Source organism: Sinohyriopsis cumingii, chromosome 2 (genome assembly GCF_028554795.1).
Source record: "Sinohyriopsis cumingii isolate HCF-2022 chromosome 2, ASM2855479v2, whole genome shotgun sequence".
Lineage (NCBI taxonomy): Eukaryota > Metazoa > Mollusca > Bivalvia > Unionida > Unionidae > Sinohyriopsis > Sinohyriopsis cumingii.
In genome coordinates, this window is record NC_142962.1 from 86,271,884 (window position 1) to 86,291,955 (window position 20,072).

Consider the following 20,072-nt stretch of genomic DNA (forward strand, 5'->3'; position numbering starts at 1 on the left):
AACCACTTGTTAAGTCCATTGATTACTGTGGCATATCTATTCACATTCAGCATAAAAGAACTGGAGCCTACCTTCTACCAGGATCTGAAGGGTAGAGTGGAGATGATGTCATTATTTTAGAGGTGAGGCTGCTGCAAGGACAAATGTTGGAGAGAAAGAATGATAGGGCCCTCTCTGTCATTTTCCAGTTTGGTTTGTGAGAAATATGACTTTCAATGGGTGGAGCTTCAATAGGATGGTTTTTCTGAGGTTTGTGTACTATGTGTGGCCCTTGCATCCTTTTGGTGATTTCCCAGAATGTCCCTATATCAACACTGTGGTTGCATGGGAGAGAAATTGGTCTCTTTGGTGGCTTGTTTGTGGATTTTTCAAGCCGATTGCAAATTTGCAGCCGTGGTTATAATACTGCATACTAACTGCTGGATGTCATTCAAGGTCATCTGATCTATACTTATGGAGTGTGACTTTGTAACATCAAAGCTACATTATCAAGGTCAACTGCTGGGGTGTCTGAATGAAATACAGGAGTATGGCAAAGGTAGAACCGCCAAGAAAAGTTTGATGGGTGTCACTTTTGTTAGAAGAAAAGTCAGTTGATGCTTGAATCTTGTAAATGATGCTGAAGGCAGCTCAAAATGTCTATAACTCTACCAGAATTTAGAAGTAATTTGAAGTTGGATTCTTCCTTTTTCATCATAATATCAAAGGATGCTTGAGCTCTGGTCCAGGTAGTTGATGGAGTGTAAGAGGAGGGCAGAACTCCGGAGGTAACAGGTGGAAAACTGTTTCAATGGAGGCTAGAGAGCTGAATCTTCCGGTGACATAGTAAAGTCTCAAACCGATGATGGCACCCTGAGAACCAGCATCACTGTCTTTGCTTGCATGTGGTGAGGCTAATTTTCCTGTGATGCCTGAGAGTTAGCTGGCAAAGTGTGCCAAGGTCTGCTGCTCACTAATCTTGTAGAGCACCCTGAATTAGAAACTGTGACTTCCAAACGGTGGCTGATTGATGAGTCTCTTCTCATGGCAATGGGTCAAGAAATTTCAAAGTGACATCTGTTGGAAAGTGAAGAACTAAGCTTGAGTGTCCTTATACAGTATATTGGTTAGACTGGTCTCTGTAATTGCCAGCGTAGGTTGTGCTTGACATACTGGATGCCATGTTGTCTTCTGGTGATTCAGCATGTATTAGTCATAGTATTGGCCTCTCATGACCACTTGTACCTTGTATATGGCCTAGGCCATTCAAAATGTAAATAGGTCATCTGTGTGGGGAGGATGTTGTCCAATTCATTAGGCTGGGATGGGTTATGTGATGTATGGACCACTTAACTGGCCTGTACATCTGCTGACCAGGAGGAAACTTGGCTCTTAACCTTGCTGTCCTATGATATGTATATAGAGTCAAACCCTGAAGTGGCAATGCTGAGTCACCATTAATGAAGAGTTCTGCAGTGGTGACGAAGGTGCCAGGGCTGTCTATGATCATGTACAGGTAAAATCATTGAAGCATGGTGTCAGGATCCTAAAAATGACTTGGTATAGAGATCTCATCTTTATGTGGAATATTTGGAAATCTGATGAGGACATTTCCGGGAAAATATACTTGGGACCCAGAAAATAGCACTTTCACTGTGGAGAAGTCGTCCACAGATGGAATTTCGATTTTTGTATTTAAGTTTTAACAATTCTTTTGGTAATCAGAGTATCCAAGCATATACTTCTAAAAAGAACTGCCTTTCCTGAGTATGCTTAAATGGAACAGCAACTTTTATTCTCACTTAACCAATAATAAACCAATGAATCTGAAGCAAAAATCTGCAAAATGAAGCTTTATGCACAAAGCAGCACATGCAATTTTTATGTTTGAGTTATGGCTGACAAACAGGACATAAAAACCTGAACCAAAGCAGCACATGCACTTTTTATGTTTGAGTTATGGCTGACAAACAGGACATAAAATCCTGAACCTAAGCAGCACATGCAATTTTTATGTTTGAGTTATGGATGCCATGTTTTATACACAGGATAAATAAGCCAGTCCCCAAGATGACTCAGTTCTGATGTCCCAGTTATGGCTCACATTATTTTTTACACAGGATGAAACTGGTACCCCTGCAGTACATGCAATTCTGATGTCTGAATTATGGCTCACACTTTTTTGAACACAGAATATACAGCAGATGCAAATCTAATGTTTAAGTTACATCTGACATCACAGAAACAATGCAGCAATCCAGCAGGAACCAGCCTAATTAAGAATACATGTAGATCTCATCAGTAACATTATGCACTTACATAACCATCAGACTTTGTCTTAAACTTCAGTTCCTCAGGTTTAGGAGCTTTTGGTACAGATCCTGGAATAGATACATTTAAACATGAAACAAAAAACCTTATCCAAATTTCATTATTTCTGACAATATCATTATATTTCCATGACCAATCTATATGTGTGGCAGAAAATCTATTAATTCTTTATACACTAAAAAGTCTAAGAACAAAAAACCACACAAAGAAAAAAATGACACAATACATTTATTTTCTAGTAAAATATAGTTCTTAAAAAAACAACCCCCAAAGTATCACTTTTAATACTACAATGTTTTTGTTAAGACTAAAAAATACGAATAGATAAGAGTACTTGTCTGTATCCAACACAACAGAAACAATATAGCAATACATGCAAGTTTCCATTAGTATATATAATACCCGCACATTAAATAAAACACTCAATTGTGAGAGAATGTACTAGTGACCTGTGCAGGTAGATACAAAAGGCACCAGTGTGTGCAAGTACAACAAAGTTAAAGTTCTAACAATGACAGAAAACTCTGTCACTGAAAGAAAGAAGCCAGAAGAAGCAAGAAAATTATAAATGGAATATAATGTGCTTAGAAAGAAAACTCTTCCAACTTGCTTCTTACGGTAGAATAATTTTTTGTAGATGGATTGTGAGGAAACTTGTCAGAAGAGAGTGTTCTAGTAGGTGTGAGTGGAACTAAAATATTAACAGGATTTTTTACTAATCCCTGTATCAAGTGGAGATGACTTTACTTAACTACAGTCTATGTGGGAAGTTAACTTAGCTTTCTTAAATAAAACATTTAACCTGGGAAGGGTGGATGCTTTAAAGTAATAATAGTTCTTCTAAGAGATTATGGTCAGTTATCATGTTTGAAGAAGAAAGATGTATGCTTACTGTTGAGGAAGGGTAATACCAAACACAGCGAGATGTATGCTTACTACTGAGGAAGGGTAATACCAAACACAGTGAGATGTATGCTTACTGTTGGGGAAGGGTAATACCAAACAGTGAGTTGCATGCTTACTGTTGAGGAAGGGTAAAACCAAACACAGTGAGATGTATGCTTACTGTTGAGGAAGGGTAATACCAAACACAGTGAGTTGCATGCTTACTGTTGAGGAAGGGTAATACCAAACACAATGAGTTGCATGCTTACTGTTAAGGAAGGGTAATACCAAACACAGCGAGATGTATGCTTACTACTGAGGAAGGGTAATACCAAACACAGTGAGTTGCATGCTTACTGTTGAGGAAGGGTAATACCAAACACAATGAGCTGCATGCTTACTGTTGAGGAAGGGTAATACCAAACACAATGAGATGTATGCTTACTGTTAAGGAAGGGTAATACCAAACACAGGGAGTTGCATGCTTACTGTTAAGGAAGGGTAATACCAAACACAATGAGATGTATGCTTACTGTTAAGGAAGGGTAATACCAAACACAGGGAGTTGCATGCTTACTGTTAAGGAAGGGTAATACCAAACACAGTGAGATGTATGCTTACTACTGAGGAAGGGTAATACCAAACACAATGAGTTGCATGCTTACTGTTGAGGAAGGGTAATACCAAACACACTGAGATGTATGCTTACTGCTGAGGAAGGGTAATACCAAACACAGCAAGATGTATGCTTACTGTTGTGGAAGGGTAATACCAAACACAATGAGTTGCATATTTCAACAGCTATTAAGGGGAGCTTCGGTTGATACACTGTAAACACACAATACCAGCTCACTGCATTAATTTTGTAAGTGTGTCATTCATTGGCTGTCTCTCCTGCACATACACGTTGCTTATGGGGAAGATGGTCTCATCCAATAACATAGTCTGAAGAGCTATATTAATGATTTCATCAACTTGATTGACCTTGGCCTTATCTCCTTTAACTAATTATGTCAGGTTACAGGTCAACTAAGGCCTCATTGAAGTTGCTAAAAGAGATCACACTAAGCAAAGACTGATGCAGATTGCCTTGAAAACTAATTATGTCCATTTACAGGCCAAAAAAGGCCTCACTGAAGTTCCCAAAATAGATCACACAGAGCTAAGACTGATGCAGATCTTAGAAATATGCACAAAAGGCAATTACCCAAATTGTGGCAGCTTGATACCATCCATTTGATTGACCTGGATGAAATACCATGTGACCTGGATGAAATACCATGATGCATCCTCGGGCAATGCATTTAACCAACTTGATCAATGTGGGGCATTGCATATGCAGGCAGATTAAGATCAATTAATGAAATTAGCAATTGAAAGAAATTCTGTTTGATTGATGTTAGGAGAAGATGAAAGCTTGTTATGAATAAGTGTGATTATCACCTGGCTGTATATACCATGTCCCACACTGAGCACCATATTTGGTCTGACTGTACATTATTATCACCTGGCTGTATATACCACATCCCACACTGAGCACCACATTTGGTCTGACTGTACATTATTATCACCTGGCTGTATATACCACATCCCACACTGAGCACCACATTTGGTCTGACTGTACATTATTATCACCTGGCTGTATATACCATGTCCCACACTGAGCACCATATTTGGTCTGACTGTACATTATTATCACCTGGCTGTATATACCACATCCCACACTGAGCACCACATTTGGTCTGACTGTACATTATTATCACCTGGCTGTATATACCACGTCCCACAATGAGCACCATATTTGGTCTGATTGTACATGGTTATCACCTGGCTGTATATACCATGTCCCACACTGAGCACCACATTTGGTCTGACTGTACATTATTATCACCTGGTTGTATATACCATGTCCCACACTGAGCACCATATTTGGTCTGATTGTACATGGTTATCACCTGGCTGTATATACCACATCCCACACTGAGCACCACATTTGGTCTGACTGTACATTATTATCACCTGGCTGTATATACCACGTCCCACAATGAGCACCATATTTGGTCTGATTGTACATGGTTATCACCTGGCTGTATATACCACATCCCACACTGAGCACCACATTTGGTCTGACTGTACATTATTATCACCTGGCTGTATATACCATGTCCCACACTCAGCACCATATTTGGTCTGATTGTACATGGTTATCACCTGGCTGTATATACCATGTCCCACACTGAGCACCATATTTGGTCTGATTGTACATGGTTATCACCTGGCTGTATATACCACGTCCCACACTGAGCACCATATTTGGTCTGATTGTACATGGTTATCACCTGGCTGTATATACCATGTCCCACACTGAGCACCACATTTGGTCTGACTGTACATTATTATCACCTGGCAGTGGATTTCATACCATTCTAATACATAGCCCCTACAACCAAGCTTGTGTTCTGTACCTGTTTATTAAGGCCCATTTGTACTAACATATTCAGTGTTCTTGCTAATAAAATATTATTAGTGTTATTACTATTCTCATTTGGACAAAGAATTGGTGAAGAGAGTTGAAAGTAATGGTATCTTGCATGATTAAGACAAAAATGTCAGAGGAAAACAACACTCATTGGGTCAAGGTTCACCCTTCAGGAGGTATACAAGTCCTAAATTCACTCACTGGGTCAAGGTTCACCCTTCAGGACGTATACAAGTCCTAAATTCACTCACTGGGTCAAGGTTCACCCTTCACGAGGTATAAAAGTCCTAAATTCACTCATTGGGTCAAGGTTCACCCTTCAGGAGATATACAAGTCCTAAATTCACTCATTGGGTCAAGGTTCACCCTTCAGGAGATATACAAGTCCTAAATTCACTCACTGGGTCAAGGTTCACCCTTCAGGAGGTATACAAGTCCTAAATTCTCTCATTGGGTCAAGGTTCACCTTTCAGGAGGTGTACAAGTCCTAAATTCACTCACTGGGTCAAGGTTCACCCTTCAGGAGGTATGCAAGTCCTAAATTCACTCACTGGTCAAGGTTCACGCTTCAGGAGGTATGCAAGTCCTAAATTTACTCATTGGGTCAAGGTTCACCCTTCAGGAGGTATGCAAGTCCTAAATTTACTCATTGAGTCAAGGTTCACCCTTCAGGTGGTATGCAAGTCCAAAATTCACTCAATGGCTCAAGGAATGCCATTGTCAAATGATAGGATTTGTTCTAAATGAGGGATGCCAACCTCCAAAGATGACTTTGTTTTGTACGAGGAGGGATGCCATCCTCCATTGATGGGAGCTGTTCTATACGAGGGATGCCATTCTCCAATGATGGGATTTGAAAAAGCAAAATGTGCTGTGGGGGTGAAACAGTTCCTTATTTGGCAGTCCAGAAAACCTGAACATTTTGTCTGACAAAAAGCACCAGGTGTCACTTGCCCAGAAATTTACATAGAATATGAAGAATGTAGATTTTTATTCATTTGACACAATCTTAAATCTAGGCAAGCAGAAAACTGCAGTTATTTACACCCCTGAAATTCCTCTCTAGGTCATACTCACCTGCACTACTCTGACTATACTTGGACTCGGGCGAGAGAACTTGAACCACGTTGGGGTAGAGTGCTCCCACTAATATGGCTGCCACCAGCTTCCAGTTATGTGAGTTCACATTTGCCTAGCAATACAGACATAATTATACATATTGTAGTACACAGATGGTTTCTCATCATGTAGGAAAAAAGATTCTCTCAAGGAAACCTATTAATAAGATTGCATCTATAACTAAATTTTAGTCCATTTACAGTTTTGAAGAAAAAGAATTGCATCTTTTAACATCTATGAAATGTCTACAAGATCTTGTTCATTATTACACCAGGACATTACATTATTAATAACAGAATAAATCTCTCCTAACTAATGAACTTGTTGACAATGGAAAAAATATTACCCTTGTAAATGAATAATTGAATGTAACAACAAAATAGAACTATCTGCATCAACCTGTATCTCTTGATGACAAATCAGTACAGTCTATCTGTACATTTAGCTGATGAGATACTAGAACATGTACAGATCTATTATCTCCAGATGACTATCCAGTACAATCTGCTTACACATATTTTCTAACCACCTTGAGTGTACAATCCACTTAGATCTAGATCTATAACTAGACTGTACAATCCATATAGCTCTAGATCTCTGACTAGATTGTACAATCCACAAAGCTCTAGATCTCTCACTAGATTTTACAATCCACACAGCTCTAGATCTCTGCTTAGATTGTACAATACACAGATCTAGATTGTACAATCAACACAGTTCTAGATCTCTGATTAGACTGTACAATACACACAGATCTAGATTGCACAATCCACACAGCTCTATAATCTGATTAGGTTGTAAAATACACACAGCTCTAGATCTCTGATTAGATTGTACAATCCACACAGCTCTTGATCTCTCATTAGATTGTACAATACACACAGCTCCAGATCTCTGATTAGACTGTACAATCCACACTGCTCTAGATCTCTGATTAGACCGTACAATCCACAGATCTAGATTGTACAATACACACAGCTCCAGATCTCTGATTAGAATGTACAATCCACACTGCTCTAGATCTCTGATTAGACCGTACAATCCACACAGATCTAGATTGTACAATACACAAAGCTCTAGATCTCTGATTAGATTGTACAATCCACTCAGCTCTAGATCTCTGATTTCACTGTACAATCCACACAGCTCTAGACCTCTGATTAGACTGTACAATCCACACAGCTCTAGAACTCTGATTAGATTGTACAATACACACAGATCTAGATTTCTGATTAGACTGTAATACACACAGCCCTAGATAAGCTTGGTAAAATTAATCAAATAAATTTTTACATAAATAACTAATTATGCTATATCAGTATAAATGCATAATAAATCAGATATCACACCATTCCTGTAGCTCTAGCAACTCCATCAGTTCCATCTTCCCGAGCAGCCATTTCTACATCTCTAACAGATAATCCCTCTTTGACAAAGCCGATATCCGACAGTAGTTCCACAAACTGCTGCTTCATGCTGGCTAGCATCTGTAAAAATACATTAAATATTTAATATTTTTGTATTTATCGATTGATGAAGCAATCATTTTATTTGAATGATTATCAAATTTTTAAACAGTTAGGTCTCTAACATAATTCGCCAATGGCATGATCTCATTTCAATGGATGATACAGTGAACTGCCCATGAAAAAGTTAAAATTTTGCTGCTGAAGTTTTCATGAGTATATTCTAAAGCCATGGTCACATGGAAATGTGTGACTGATAATTTATTTTTATGTACAGTCACTATTATATGCCACCTTATTATGTTTGTGTTTGGCAGTGTTTAGTTTTCTTACAAAACCATGATGTGTCCATCCCTATACAACTGTCATTATATATAACATGGGGTGGGGAGAACCCCATCCCAACAACTGCCCATATATCTAACATGGTGTGGGAAATAAATGCTTCCTCTTAAATTAAATCTGAACATAACTCATAATCATTATAGAACTGAACTTAAAAGTAAGAATGAAATCATTTTGTTTACTTCAAACTTATATAATACAGACTGTCACCTGACTATTGATACAACAAAATGCCATGAACATAGGTCATTTCCAATGGTAGTTTCCATCAAATTTGTAAACAAGGTCAGGTATGTTTACTTAAAGTTTAGCAAACTACCTGACAAAGATCATGTAAACCTTGTTTATCCATGGGAAAAACCAGTGTCCTGAATTTAAATCCAAACAAACATGTTACAAAGATCATTATCTGAAAGTATAATCTACAATCATGGACAAAAGTTAGCTATGTAATATGTTGTTTACAAATGACCATCACAATCTACAATCATGGACAAAAGTTAAACACACTATATAGATATACATAACATAATACTAAGAAGATCATATGCAGAAGTAATTTGAAATTCACTAAAACTGACAAACTACTGTTTTGATGCAGGTAATGCTGAAGAAAGGCTGACAGATCCATGCCCAGGGAACCTCTAATTTCAGACTGGGCCCCATGTGAATTCTAAGTGAGGTGCCTGTTGGGCTTGTCGCAAAAAAAAGTATTGAAATTTGACCGAGAAAACTCGAGTTGCGGTGATGAAATGCAGACATTTATTTTCAAGAAGCTGAAAGACTAGTAAATTATTATGTATCCTCATGTATGCCACTTACATTATGAAGATAATCTACTTATACTTCTATCAAAAGCTGTAAATGTTTTGTACAAAGTGAAGCATGTGACATATGAATGTGGAATAGATTGCCAGAGTTACCTATAATTAGTGCTTAAGTGGCATTTACATAAATATGGTTCTACTGGAGGTAGGACCAAGTACAATTTTGGATATTTATGTGCATTACAGAAACCAACCAGAACCTGTCTAGTGGGTACCGAAACTGTTCCAGCAGTCACTGCAACTGGTAGAACGATGTATGGCTGAGTAATGGTCTTAAGGCTAGCATGTATACACAACAAACTGTTAATTGATTACTTTATTGTTGTAATCAGGAGATTCTTATGCTCTTAAAATAAGTTCTTGAAAAGAGTGAAAGCAACAAGCTTTGTCAACTTCAGCAAATAATTTATTTCCCCAAAATACAAAGTGAATATGACAAAAAGAACTTACAGTATTGCAAATTAAATCCCCAAATAACTAGAATTAAAGACACAAGTCCTAAAAATTTAAAGTTCTGAATACACTTTAGCAGAAATCAAAATTAAGTCCAATGCTGAAGTGTTGATGTTTTTGTGATGACCTGTCTAATGCTGATGTGCCAACAGTCTTCTTTTTAAAACAAAGTAATATAATGCCAGGTTTAAATTCACCATAGATCCTAGTCAATGTCTCTGTCCAAGAATATCATTTTTTTTATGAGCACTCTGTATTTCCAGAGAAAAAAAATCACTGAATTAAATAATTTGAAATAAATTCCAGCCTAAATGAACATAGAACACAACAAATATACAAACTGATTCTGCAAAATCTTAAGCATGAATGAATAATCTTTCGAGTGACAAGATTATATAGTCCTCTACTCAGGTCACAGTTAACATTTTCTTTAAAAAAATAAAAAAATACAGGAAAATAACCTTCAAGAAGTTCTTAATGTTTACAAAACAAAATGTTAGTTGTAATTAGAAAGTCTGGTACTAACATTACAATACATCAACTGGACAATGTCAGGCACACCATCTAAATTGTATGGGAATCCTGGACAATGTCAGGCACACCATGTAAATTGTATGGGAATCCCAGTAACCTAGACTCTGACCCAAATAAATGTATTTACTTCTTTTATTAATAATTCTGATAATAAACCCATACACATTGAGAATATTTCAGCTATGTGTTAGTTGTTTACAGAATTTAAAAAAACTAAAAATCAATAATTCAGGTCAAGTAGAAAACATAAATTGATTTAGGACAAGATTAAGTCCAACAAACAATGTTACATTAGCATATAATTAAATTAAAAAAATAAAAAATAGCCGAACAAACAAACAATGCAAATTAAATATACATAACAAGAGTTTAGGCCAAATATCATAAGTTTTTGAGGTATTATAACTAATAAAGGGTTCAAATGTAGTCCATAATGGCTTCTGAGTCTTTGATTAAAAATCAATTGTCTTTTGTATAGAAAAAATCTTTGAGCACTGGCAGGTGTATTCTTTGTTCTGGAAACAAGTGCATTTACACAGCAATGGATATATCATGATTTGTATTTCTTCATATCTGCATTACAAACTTAATTATTACTTGTCTGACACACAAGACTTACCCCACCACCATTACAACCATAACTTTTTGGAGAGTTATGGTATCCAAACATTTAAGGTAAAGAGGGTACATAATTGAATTACTCATGAATTGCTTGGTGAATCTGCTTTGGTAGGTTGTGATTCTGCATATAACTTCAGAATTTTGTTTCTTGCATTTTCTCAGTCCATAGAAAGAAATCTCTGAACTGGACTTCCATAAACAATCATATGTTTAGAAACTATATTTGGAAATTATCAACAGATATAAATTGATATGAAATGTCAAGCACTGACAAACACGAAAATTCATACACATTAAGGCTTTCACTGCCTTAAACCCTAGACAGTATTCATTTTAGTTCATAATTTTTTCCACTAAAATTTCACAATAATTACTATCAAAGAACTAAAAGAAAGCTGACTAGTCTTATAAAGGTGATGACCATGAACTTAATTAGTATGCCTACGTCATTACCTCCAAAGTCCTCTGAGAGAGAAAGTTTTCCTGGCAGAAAGAATAAGCAGCGTATGAACCAGCCTTCCTTGCATCCTGCCATTTCTGGAAAAGAAAGGAAAGATTACTAATCATCATACAGTTATGTATCTATAACACAATACACTTATTTTAAACAGAGTGATGTGTCTATAATCATATTTCTTGCCATTGCAGAGGAGATTACTCTTCTTCACAGAGTGATGTGTCCATATGAGGGAATAAAATGGGGAAAATGAATTTAGCCAGACTAGGCAATACCAGAAAGTGCAATGAAGGAATTACCAAATATATAAAACGTAAAAAAAAGTTATCAGCTCTTTCCTTTACCATTCACTTCTGAAGTTCAGGAAGAGAAAATAACCAAGTGGAGCCAGCACTTTTTTGAAAGGTACACATCTGGAGTAAGGCCAAGCTGTATACTCTATAACCCATATTACACCCATCAATCATATACCAAAATAAAGGGAATTAAAGGTTCTTTGAATTATATCCAAGATAAAGAAGGTCTTTTATAAATAGCCAGTATAACCAGTGAGGAAAGCCGGGGAAATTCTTTTTCTTTAAAATCCTAACACTATGCAAAATATGAAACTGTAGAGCGCCACCTTGAAACTTGCCTCTTGCAAAAGGTCGATCAGATGGTCACATCTCCGCTTCAAGGATTTCTGCAAGTGCGACATGAAAGCCCATGCCTTCGATGTCAACACCTGGGAAGAGCTTTCTCTAGACAGGTCCAGCTAGCGACATGCTCTGATCACTGGTCTGAAAGCCTGCGAGGACAAGCTATGCTTACTAGCTGATGAAAGTGATCTTATAGGAAGAAGTAGCAGCACCAACCCACACCAGACTCAACCTTCAAGTGCAGCAAGGACTGCCACTTCCGTGTTGGGCTCCATAGCCACAGCAGACGCTGCACAACCAACAACTGGGACATCTCTCATGGGTGCATTTCCATCGTCTCTCGAGACTAACAGATGCCAACCAGGGAAGATTATTCATTTTAACCGAGTGATGTGTCTATAATACAAAACAATTATTTTATTTCTTTCTTGCCATTATTGGGAGCCATGGTAACTCAGTTGGTAGAGCATCAAACTTGTAATCCGAGAGACGCAGGTTCGATATCTGCTCAGGCCAGGTTGACTGCCTCATTGAGTCATAAGGAAAGGCACTTACCTCCCATTTCTCAGGAATTATATTCATAGTAATGTCAAAAATGCCCTTAAAACAACAAATAAATTTTGGCATTACAAGTCAAAACCCAATTCAAACTGCCCAGTCCGTTTGTCCATAACCCTAACCCTAACACTAATCAGAATAAATGGATCCATCAGGATTCATAACTATAAATGAATAAACGGCTGAGAAACAAAGTTACCTGCAAATTCAATGAATGTAAAACAATCATTATATAATGTCAAAATGACAATTTTGTCTTGACCATGCATTACTAAGGAAATAATAAAGAAGCCAGAAAAAAGCACAGGTACGACTACATAACAAAACAAACAGAGAACAGAAAATAAAATAGAAACTGGGGATTCTAATTTAGCCTAATCACAGGTCAACAAGACCAGACAAAACAAAGAGAACAGAAAATAAAGTAGTAACTTGGGTACTGATTTAGTCTAATCACAGGTCAACAAGACCAGACAAAACAAAGAGAACAGAAAATAAAGTAGAAACTGGGGATTCTAATTTAGTCTAATCACAGGTCAACAAGACCAGGCAAAACAAGGAGAACAGAAAATAAAGTAGAAACTGGGGTACTAATTTAGTCTAATCACAGGTCAACAAGACCAGGCAAAACAGAGAGAACAGAAAATAAAGTAGAAACGGGGGTACTAATTTAGTCTAATCACAGGTCAACAAGACCAGACAAAACAAAGAGAACAGAAAATAAAGTAGAAACAGGGGTACTAATTTAGTCTAATCACAGGTCAACAAGACCAGACAAAACAAAGAGAACAGAAAATAAAGTAGAAACTGGGGTACTAATTTAGTCTAATCACAGGTCAACAAGACCAGGCAAAACAAAGAGAACAGAAAATAAAGTAGAAACTGGGGTACTAATTTAGTCTAATCACAGATCAACAAGACCAGGCAAAACAAAGAGAACAGAAAATAAAGTAGAAACTGGGGTACTAATTTAGTCTAATCACAGGTCAACAAGACCAGGCAAAACGAAGAGAACAGAAAATAAAGTAGAAACTTAGAAACTAGGGTACTAATTTAGTCTAATCGAAAGGTCAACAAGACTAAGCAAAAAAAGAGAGCAGAAAATAAAGTATAAACTGGGGTACTAATTTAGTCTAATCACAGATCAGCAAGATCAGACAGCAAATTTAAACAAATTCTCTGTTCACAATCTTTTTATTTTGCTATCAAACATACCAAAACACTGGTTACAGTAGTCCATGTCTGTAAAATCAAAACACAATTTTATCAAATCAGCATAATGACATGATCATTAGATAATGATAGGATTTATCTGACACATCATGGTGTATTACAACACTATGACATTAAATAATGATTGGATTGATCTGACACATGGCGTATAACAGCACTATGACATTAGATAATGATAGGATTGATCTGACACATCATGGTGTATAACAGAACTATGACATTAGATAATGATAGGATTGATCTGACACATCATGGTGTATAACAGCACTATGACATTAGATAATGATAGGATTGATCTGACACATCATGGTGTATAACAGCACTATGACATTAGATAATGATAGGATTGATCTGACACATCATGGTGTATAACAGAACTATGACATTAGATAATGATAGGACTGATCTGACACATCATGGTGTATAACAGCACTATGACATTAAATAACGATAGGATTGATCTGACACATCATGGTGTATAACAGCACTATGACATTAGATAATAATAGGATTGATCTGACACATCAAGGTGTATAACAGAACTATGACATTAGATAATGATAGGATTGATCTGACACATCATGGTGTATAACAGCACTATGACATTAGATAATGATATGATTGATTCGATACATCATGGTGTATAACAGCACTATGACATTAGATAATGACAGGATTGATCTGACACATCAAGGTGTATAACAGCACTATGACATTAGATAATGATAGGATTGATCTGACACATCATGGTGTATAACAGCACTATGACATTAAATAACGATAGGATTGATCTGACACGTCATGGTGTATAACAGCACTATGACATTAAATAATGATAGGATTGATCTGACACATCATGGTGTATAACAGCACTATGACATTAAATAATGATAGGATTGATCTGACACATCATGGTGTATAACAGCACTATGACATTAAATTACAATAGGATTGATCTGACACATCATGGTGTATAACAGCACTATGACATTAAATAATGATAGGATTGATCTGACACATCATGGTGTATAACTGCACTATGACATTAAATAATGACAATAGATAATGATATGATTGATGTGACACATCATGGTGTTTAACAGCACTATGACATTAGATAATGATAGGATTGATGTGACACATCGTGGTGTATAACAGCACTATGACAATAGATAATGATATGATTGATCTGAAACATCATGGTGTATAACAGCACTATGACGTTAGATAATGATGTTGTTGTTGTGGGGTTTAACGCCATTTTTCAGCACACGATAGGCTATGCATGGCAGCTAGTATTAATGGTGGAGGAAGAACCCAGGAAAACCCCGGGAAGAACCACCAACCCACGAGAAGCTACTGGCAAGCTTTCTCACATACCTACATTGGCCGAATCCTGGACTCGAACCCACACAGACAGAGGTGAGATGGCAGTGATCCATAACAGAGCACTTTAGACCACTCGGCCACTTGGGGCCCCCATTAGATAATGATAGGATTGATCTGACACATCATGGTGTATAACAGCACTATGACATTAGATAATGATAAGATTGATCTGACATATCATGGTGTATAACAGCACTATGACATTAGATAATAATAGGATTGATCTGACACATCAAGGTGTATCACAGAACTATGACATTAGATAATGATAGGATTGATCTGACACATCATGGTGTATAACAGCACTATGACATTAGATAATGATAGGATTGATTGGACACATCATGGTGTATAACAGCACTATGACATTAGATAATGATAGGATTGATCTGACATATCATGGTGTATAACAGCACTATGACATTAAATAACGATAGGATTGATCTGACACATCATGGTGTATAACAGCACTATGACATTAGATAATAATAGGATTGATCTGACACATCAAGGTGTATAACAGAACTATGACATTAGATAATGATAGGATTGATCTGACACATCATGGTGTATAACAGCACTATGACATTAGATAATGATAGGATTGATCTGACACATCATGGTGTATAACAGCACTATGACATTAGATAATGATAGGACTGATCTGACACATCATGGTGTATAACAGCACTATGACATTAGATAATGATAAGATTGATCTGACATATCATGGTGTATAACAGCACTATGACCATTAGATAATGAGTGTGTGTGTGTGTATGTGATTTGGATTTTTAATGTAGCTTTAACAATATTTCAGTCATATCGCAACGATGTCTGCAGTCTGGCAGTTTATAGTGATAGGACACATACATGTAGCATGATGTCCCACCCAGTCACATTATCCTGACACCAGGCCGACCAGTCCTATCAATAACCTCTTAATGCTGAACGCCAAGTGAAGCAGCTGTTAAGAACCATTTTTATAAGTCTTTGGTATGACTTGGCCTGGGATCAAACCCATGACTGCAGTTCCAAATTATATGGAGCTCAATGGCTTCTTGCTATCTCCCAATTTCACATAATCCATGACATTTAGTTTTCAAACTTCAAGTGGCAACAGCAATCATCTCTCCCATCATGAGACATACTCAGATTAACAAATGATGTTCAATAAAAGTAACTGTTGCCTTTCGCAATCCCCCTCCTTAAGAATAGGAATATTCATTTTTATTCTTCTGTACTATTTAGAACTTTTTAAGAGACTTATTTCCCTTTCTTCTTGAACATGTAACTCACTAGATATCATTTTAGAAAATTTCACAAGCAACAGCTTGATCATGCAGAAGTTCTGCATATAATAAATATGCATTTTAAAGCATATGAGAGACTCCTGTAATGTTAGGCTGTTTCTCTGACCAACTCCACTGATTTTAATAAGAAACCCTGATCTGAATCAAACACAGACAAGCCAATCTCCTGATTTTACTGCAGCATCATATTTCCTTAATTTCTGCTTGTATTCCAGAAGTCCATATTTTTAAGTCATTTCCGTAAGACTTGCAGTTGAATCGTAATGGTTAGCAGGTCTGCAGATCTTTAATTTTCAAATACTTGCTAATACTGACAACAGTGACAAAAAATGCAAACCAACCAGGGTTAATACAGAATTCATTGATAAATTCTAGGACTTTTCCCAAACTTTCAAAGACCACAAACATAGATTTCCAAGACCTATTTTCACTAACATTTTGTATACAAGTTATGTTACGTGAAAACAACGAATGCAAAATGCTACAGTATTGTTTGATGATGAAATGAAACTGAACAGGTAATCAAAAGAAAGAAACCATGAAAACTCGACTACATCTGAATCTAACAACCTCGGACAATTTTATTTGTGATTATGGAAATAAATTAAAATGTTTGGGTTTATGTCAATTTTCAAAGACTTTTTAAGACCTCAGGATAATCTGCTCGATTTTCCCAAAACTTTCAAGGTCGTGAAAACGCTACCTCATTTTTCCCAAACTGTCAAAGACCTTCAAAGACCATACGAACCCTGACAACTTATAAATTAATTATTTTGGATTCTTTGGTTGTGTGAGAATATCGGTTTAAATTTTTTAAAAATACTCTTATGTTTCACATGTGGGCATCTTTAAAAAGAACTCTAGTAGCATAAAGCAGTTTATTGTGCATACACTTTCTCTAATTATGTATCATAGCAAACTTTTTCAACACTAGTTCCCTTTTAGTCAATCCACTCTCTAATGTCCACTTTTTCATTCCCATAAGAAGTACATATAACCAATTAGTTCCCTTAAAAAGTGGTCACATCCTTTCTTAGCTGCTTTGCTACATCAGAAAGTGTGATGTCAGAAAAGGTTGATTACAGCACAGTCAGTCCTTACCCTGTAAGCACTTAACACTGTCAGATGATCAGAGTTTCCTTCTGCAAACTCCAGCTTCTTCTGTGTGGCCTCTTCTTTCTTTCCAAATGGAGCAACCTATTACATAAAAAGACAACAGTAAACCAATTTAAAAATTACTTATCTAAATTATGAATTTTACAAATAAATACTTTCCAAACAAGTCAGTTATAAAAATTATGATTTTTGCAAGTTCTTTTCAAAACAATCAGCTATTGAACTGATGATTTCTTCAAAAATAAATAGTTGAAACCAATTGTTATAACTCACTGGTGTTAAACTAAGTAACAGAACAAAGCAAAAAACCAAAACGTTTTATAACATTCAATAATTTATTTTGCTAGAATACAAAGTGTAAAATTAAAAATTACAGCATGGTGAATGAAATACTAAATAGTCCTAAAAGTTCTACCTTAAGTCCAAAAGTATAGAGTATTCCAAATGAGTTCCAGTGGTATTCTGAATGAAATCCAATCTACTGTGCTGATGTGCCAATAGTCTGGAATAGTTTGATGTGCTAACATTCTTGATGGATCATAATAATGTAATGCTAAATGTCTTTAAATGAATTCACACTAATTCCAAAATGGCTACTTAGTCCTTAATACCTTGTGATTCCAATGAATAACTGAAATAAATAATAAATTATTAATGAACACAGCTATAGCCGATTCTACAATGACTGATAATTAACATAATCAATTATGTTACTCACTACCATATTTAAAACAATAGGACACAATTTCAAAACCAGGATGAAAGTCATAAGCTCATTTCTAAATCATTGAGCAGCCAACCAATCAGAAATTAGGTGAGCCAGAATTGCCAAGGGGGGAAACCAATTACTTGAACTCAAATCCCATCAAATTCATCAGTAGCCAACTTATTATCTAAATATTTAGCTACAAAACTATAGGAGTGCCATAAAATCCACCAAATGTTCTCCATGTTACTGTACTCTGCTGTAATTACTCTTACAAAATCCATTAAACAAGTTTAGGTATTATGAGTCAATTACAAAGTATGTCACAGTGACCCAATTTTTAATTGAAAATTTCTTACATTTCAAGATGTACATAAAATTTCCAAGTCAGGTCTTAATAGGTCTACTGTCATGTGAGTCAGTCCAATAAGAAAGGCAGACGGCAGGGTGGATGGAAACAAACACAGACTGACAAAATGACAAGGTTAATACTATGTACCATACACATCTTAAAGAAGAGGTGTACTTACAAATGAGTTGTCTGAACATGGATGTCCTACACAGTACCCAAGAAAGTGACCTAACTGCAAAGCATAACTGGACATAGATGGATGGATGGCAAGAGTGACCCTACCACAATCATTGTGGGGTATATTAACAAGTACATAGTTTAAAGTGTCAATCAACTTTTGTTACATTGTACCCATATACCATGTCTTTGACAAACACTGATCAACATATCTTTGGCTAACACTGATTAAACCTGCATGTTCTTAAATAAAGATTCTTATCTACTTTCTGACTGTATCATTCACTTATATGTTGATAGTCATTTCATAAGTGTCAATTGTATTTTCATATCTCTAGATTCATTATTACATATTTAACATGGCTCTGAGTGATCTAAAGCACTCTCTGTTACAGATCACTGCCATCTCACCTCTGTCTGTGTGGGTTCGAGTCTCGGATTTGGCCAATGTGGGTATGTGAGAAAGCTTGCCAGTAGCTTCTCGAGGGTCGGTGGTTCTTTCTGGGGTTTCCCGGGTTCTTCCTCCACCATTAATACTGGCCCCCATGTATAGCCTATCGTGTGCTGAAAAATGCCATTAAACCCTACAAAAACAACAACAACATATTTAACATTATTATATACTCCTTTTTTTTCTCTGTTGCTTTACATTGTCAGAATCGTGGATTGTATTTGTCCATAGTACACCAATTCATATTGCATGACATGTGTTTAAAATATTGTGTATTAGGAACTACTTTGTAAACAAACACGTACACTCATGTGGTAGACACTTTAGCTATTGGTTGATTAAATTTGTTTGTGAATGAACTAAACAAGATGTTTCATCTATTTCAAAGCACATATGATAAAGTTAACAATGTGATAAGTTCATTGAGTCACAAGCAAAACTTTCAAACAAGAAACGATTAACATGGTATCTGCAATGTCTGTTTCCATGTCTGTATGGATGCAATTTTCATTGCTGTATTGATGCAGTTCCCATGCCTCTATTGATACTGTTTCCATGTCTATAGTGATGCAGTTTCTATGCCTGTATTGATGCAGTTTCCAGATCTGTATTGATGCAGTTCCATGTCTGTATTGATGATGTT

At 36.3% G+C, this 20,072-nt stretch overlaps 1 protein-coding gene across 2 annotated transcripts in view; it reads right to left on the reverse strand.

Moving 5' to 3' along the window:
* The window catches only part of LOC149805317 (putative ATP-dependent RNA helicase DHX57), a 113,593-nt gene that overhangs the window by 11,359 nt on the left and 82,162 nt on the right, over positions 1-20,072 (reverse strand). For both annotated transcript variants that reach the window (XM_089949227.1, XM_089949228.1), the window contains exons 20-24: positions 17,729-17,824; positions 11,493-11,576; positions 8,143-8,280; positions 6,752-6,866; positions 2,299-2,360 (exon numbers count right to left, since the gene is read on the reverse strand). In XM_089949227.1, the coding sequence (XP_089805353.1) occupies positions 2,299-2,360; positions 6,752-6,866; positions 8,143-8,280; positions 11,493-11,576; positions 17,729-17,824 (495 nt within the window). The remainder of the gene's footprint in view (positions 1-2,298; positions 2,361-6,751; positions 6,867-8,142; positions 8,281-11,492; positions 11,577-17,728; positions 17,825-20,072) is intronic.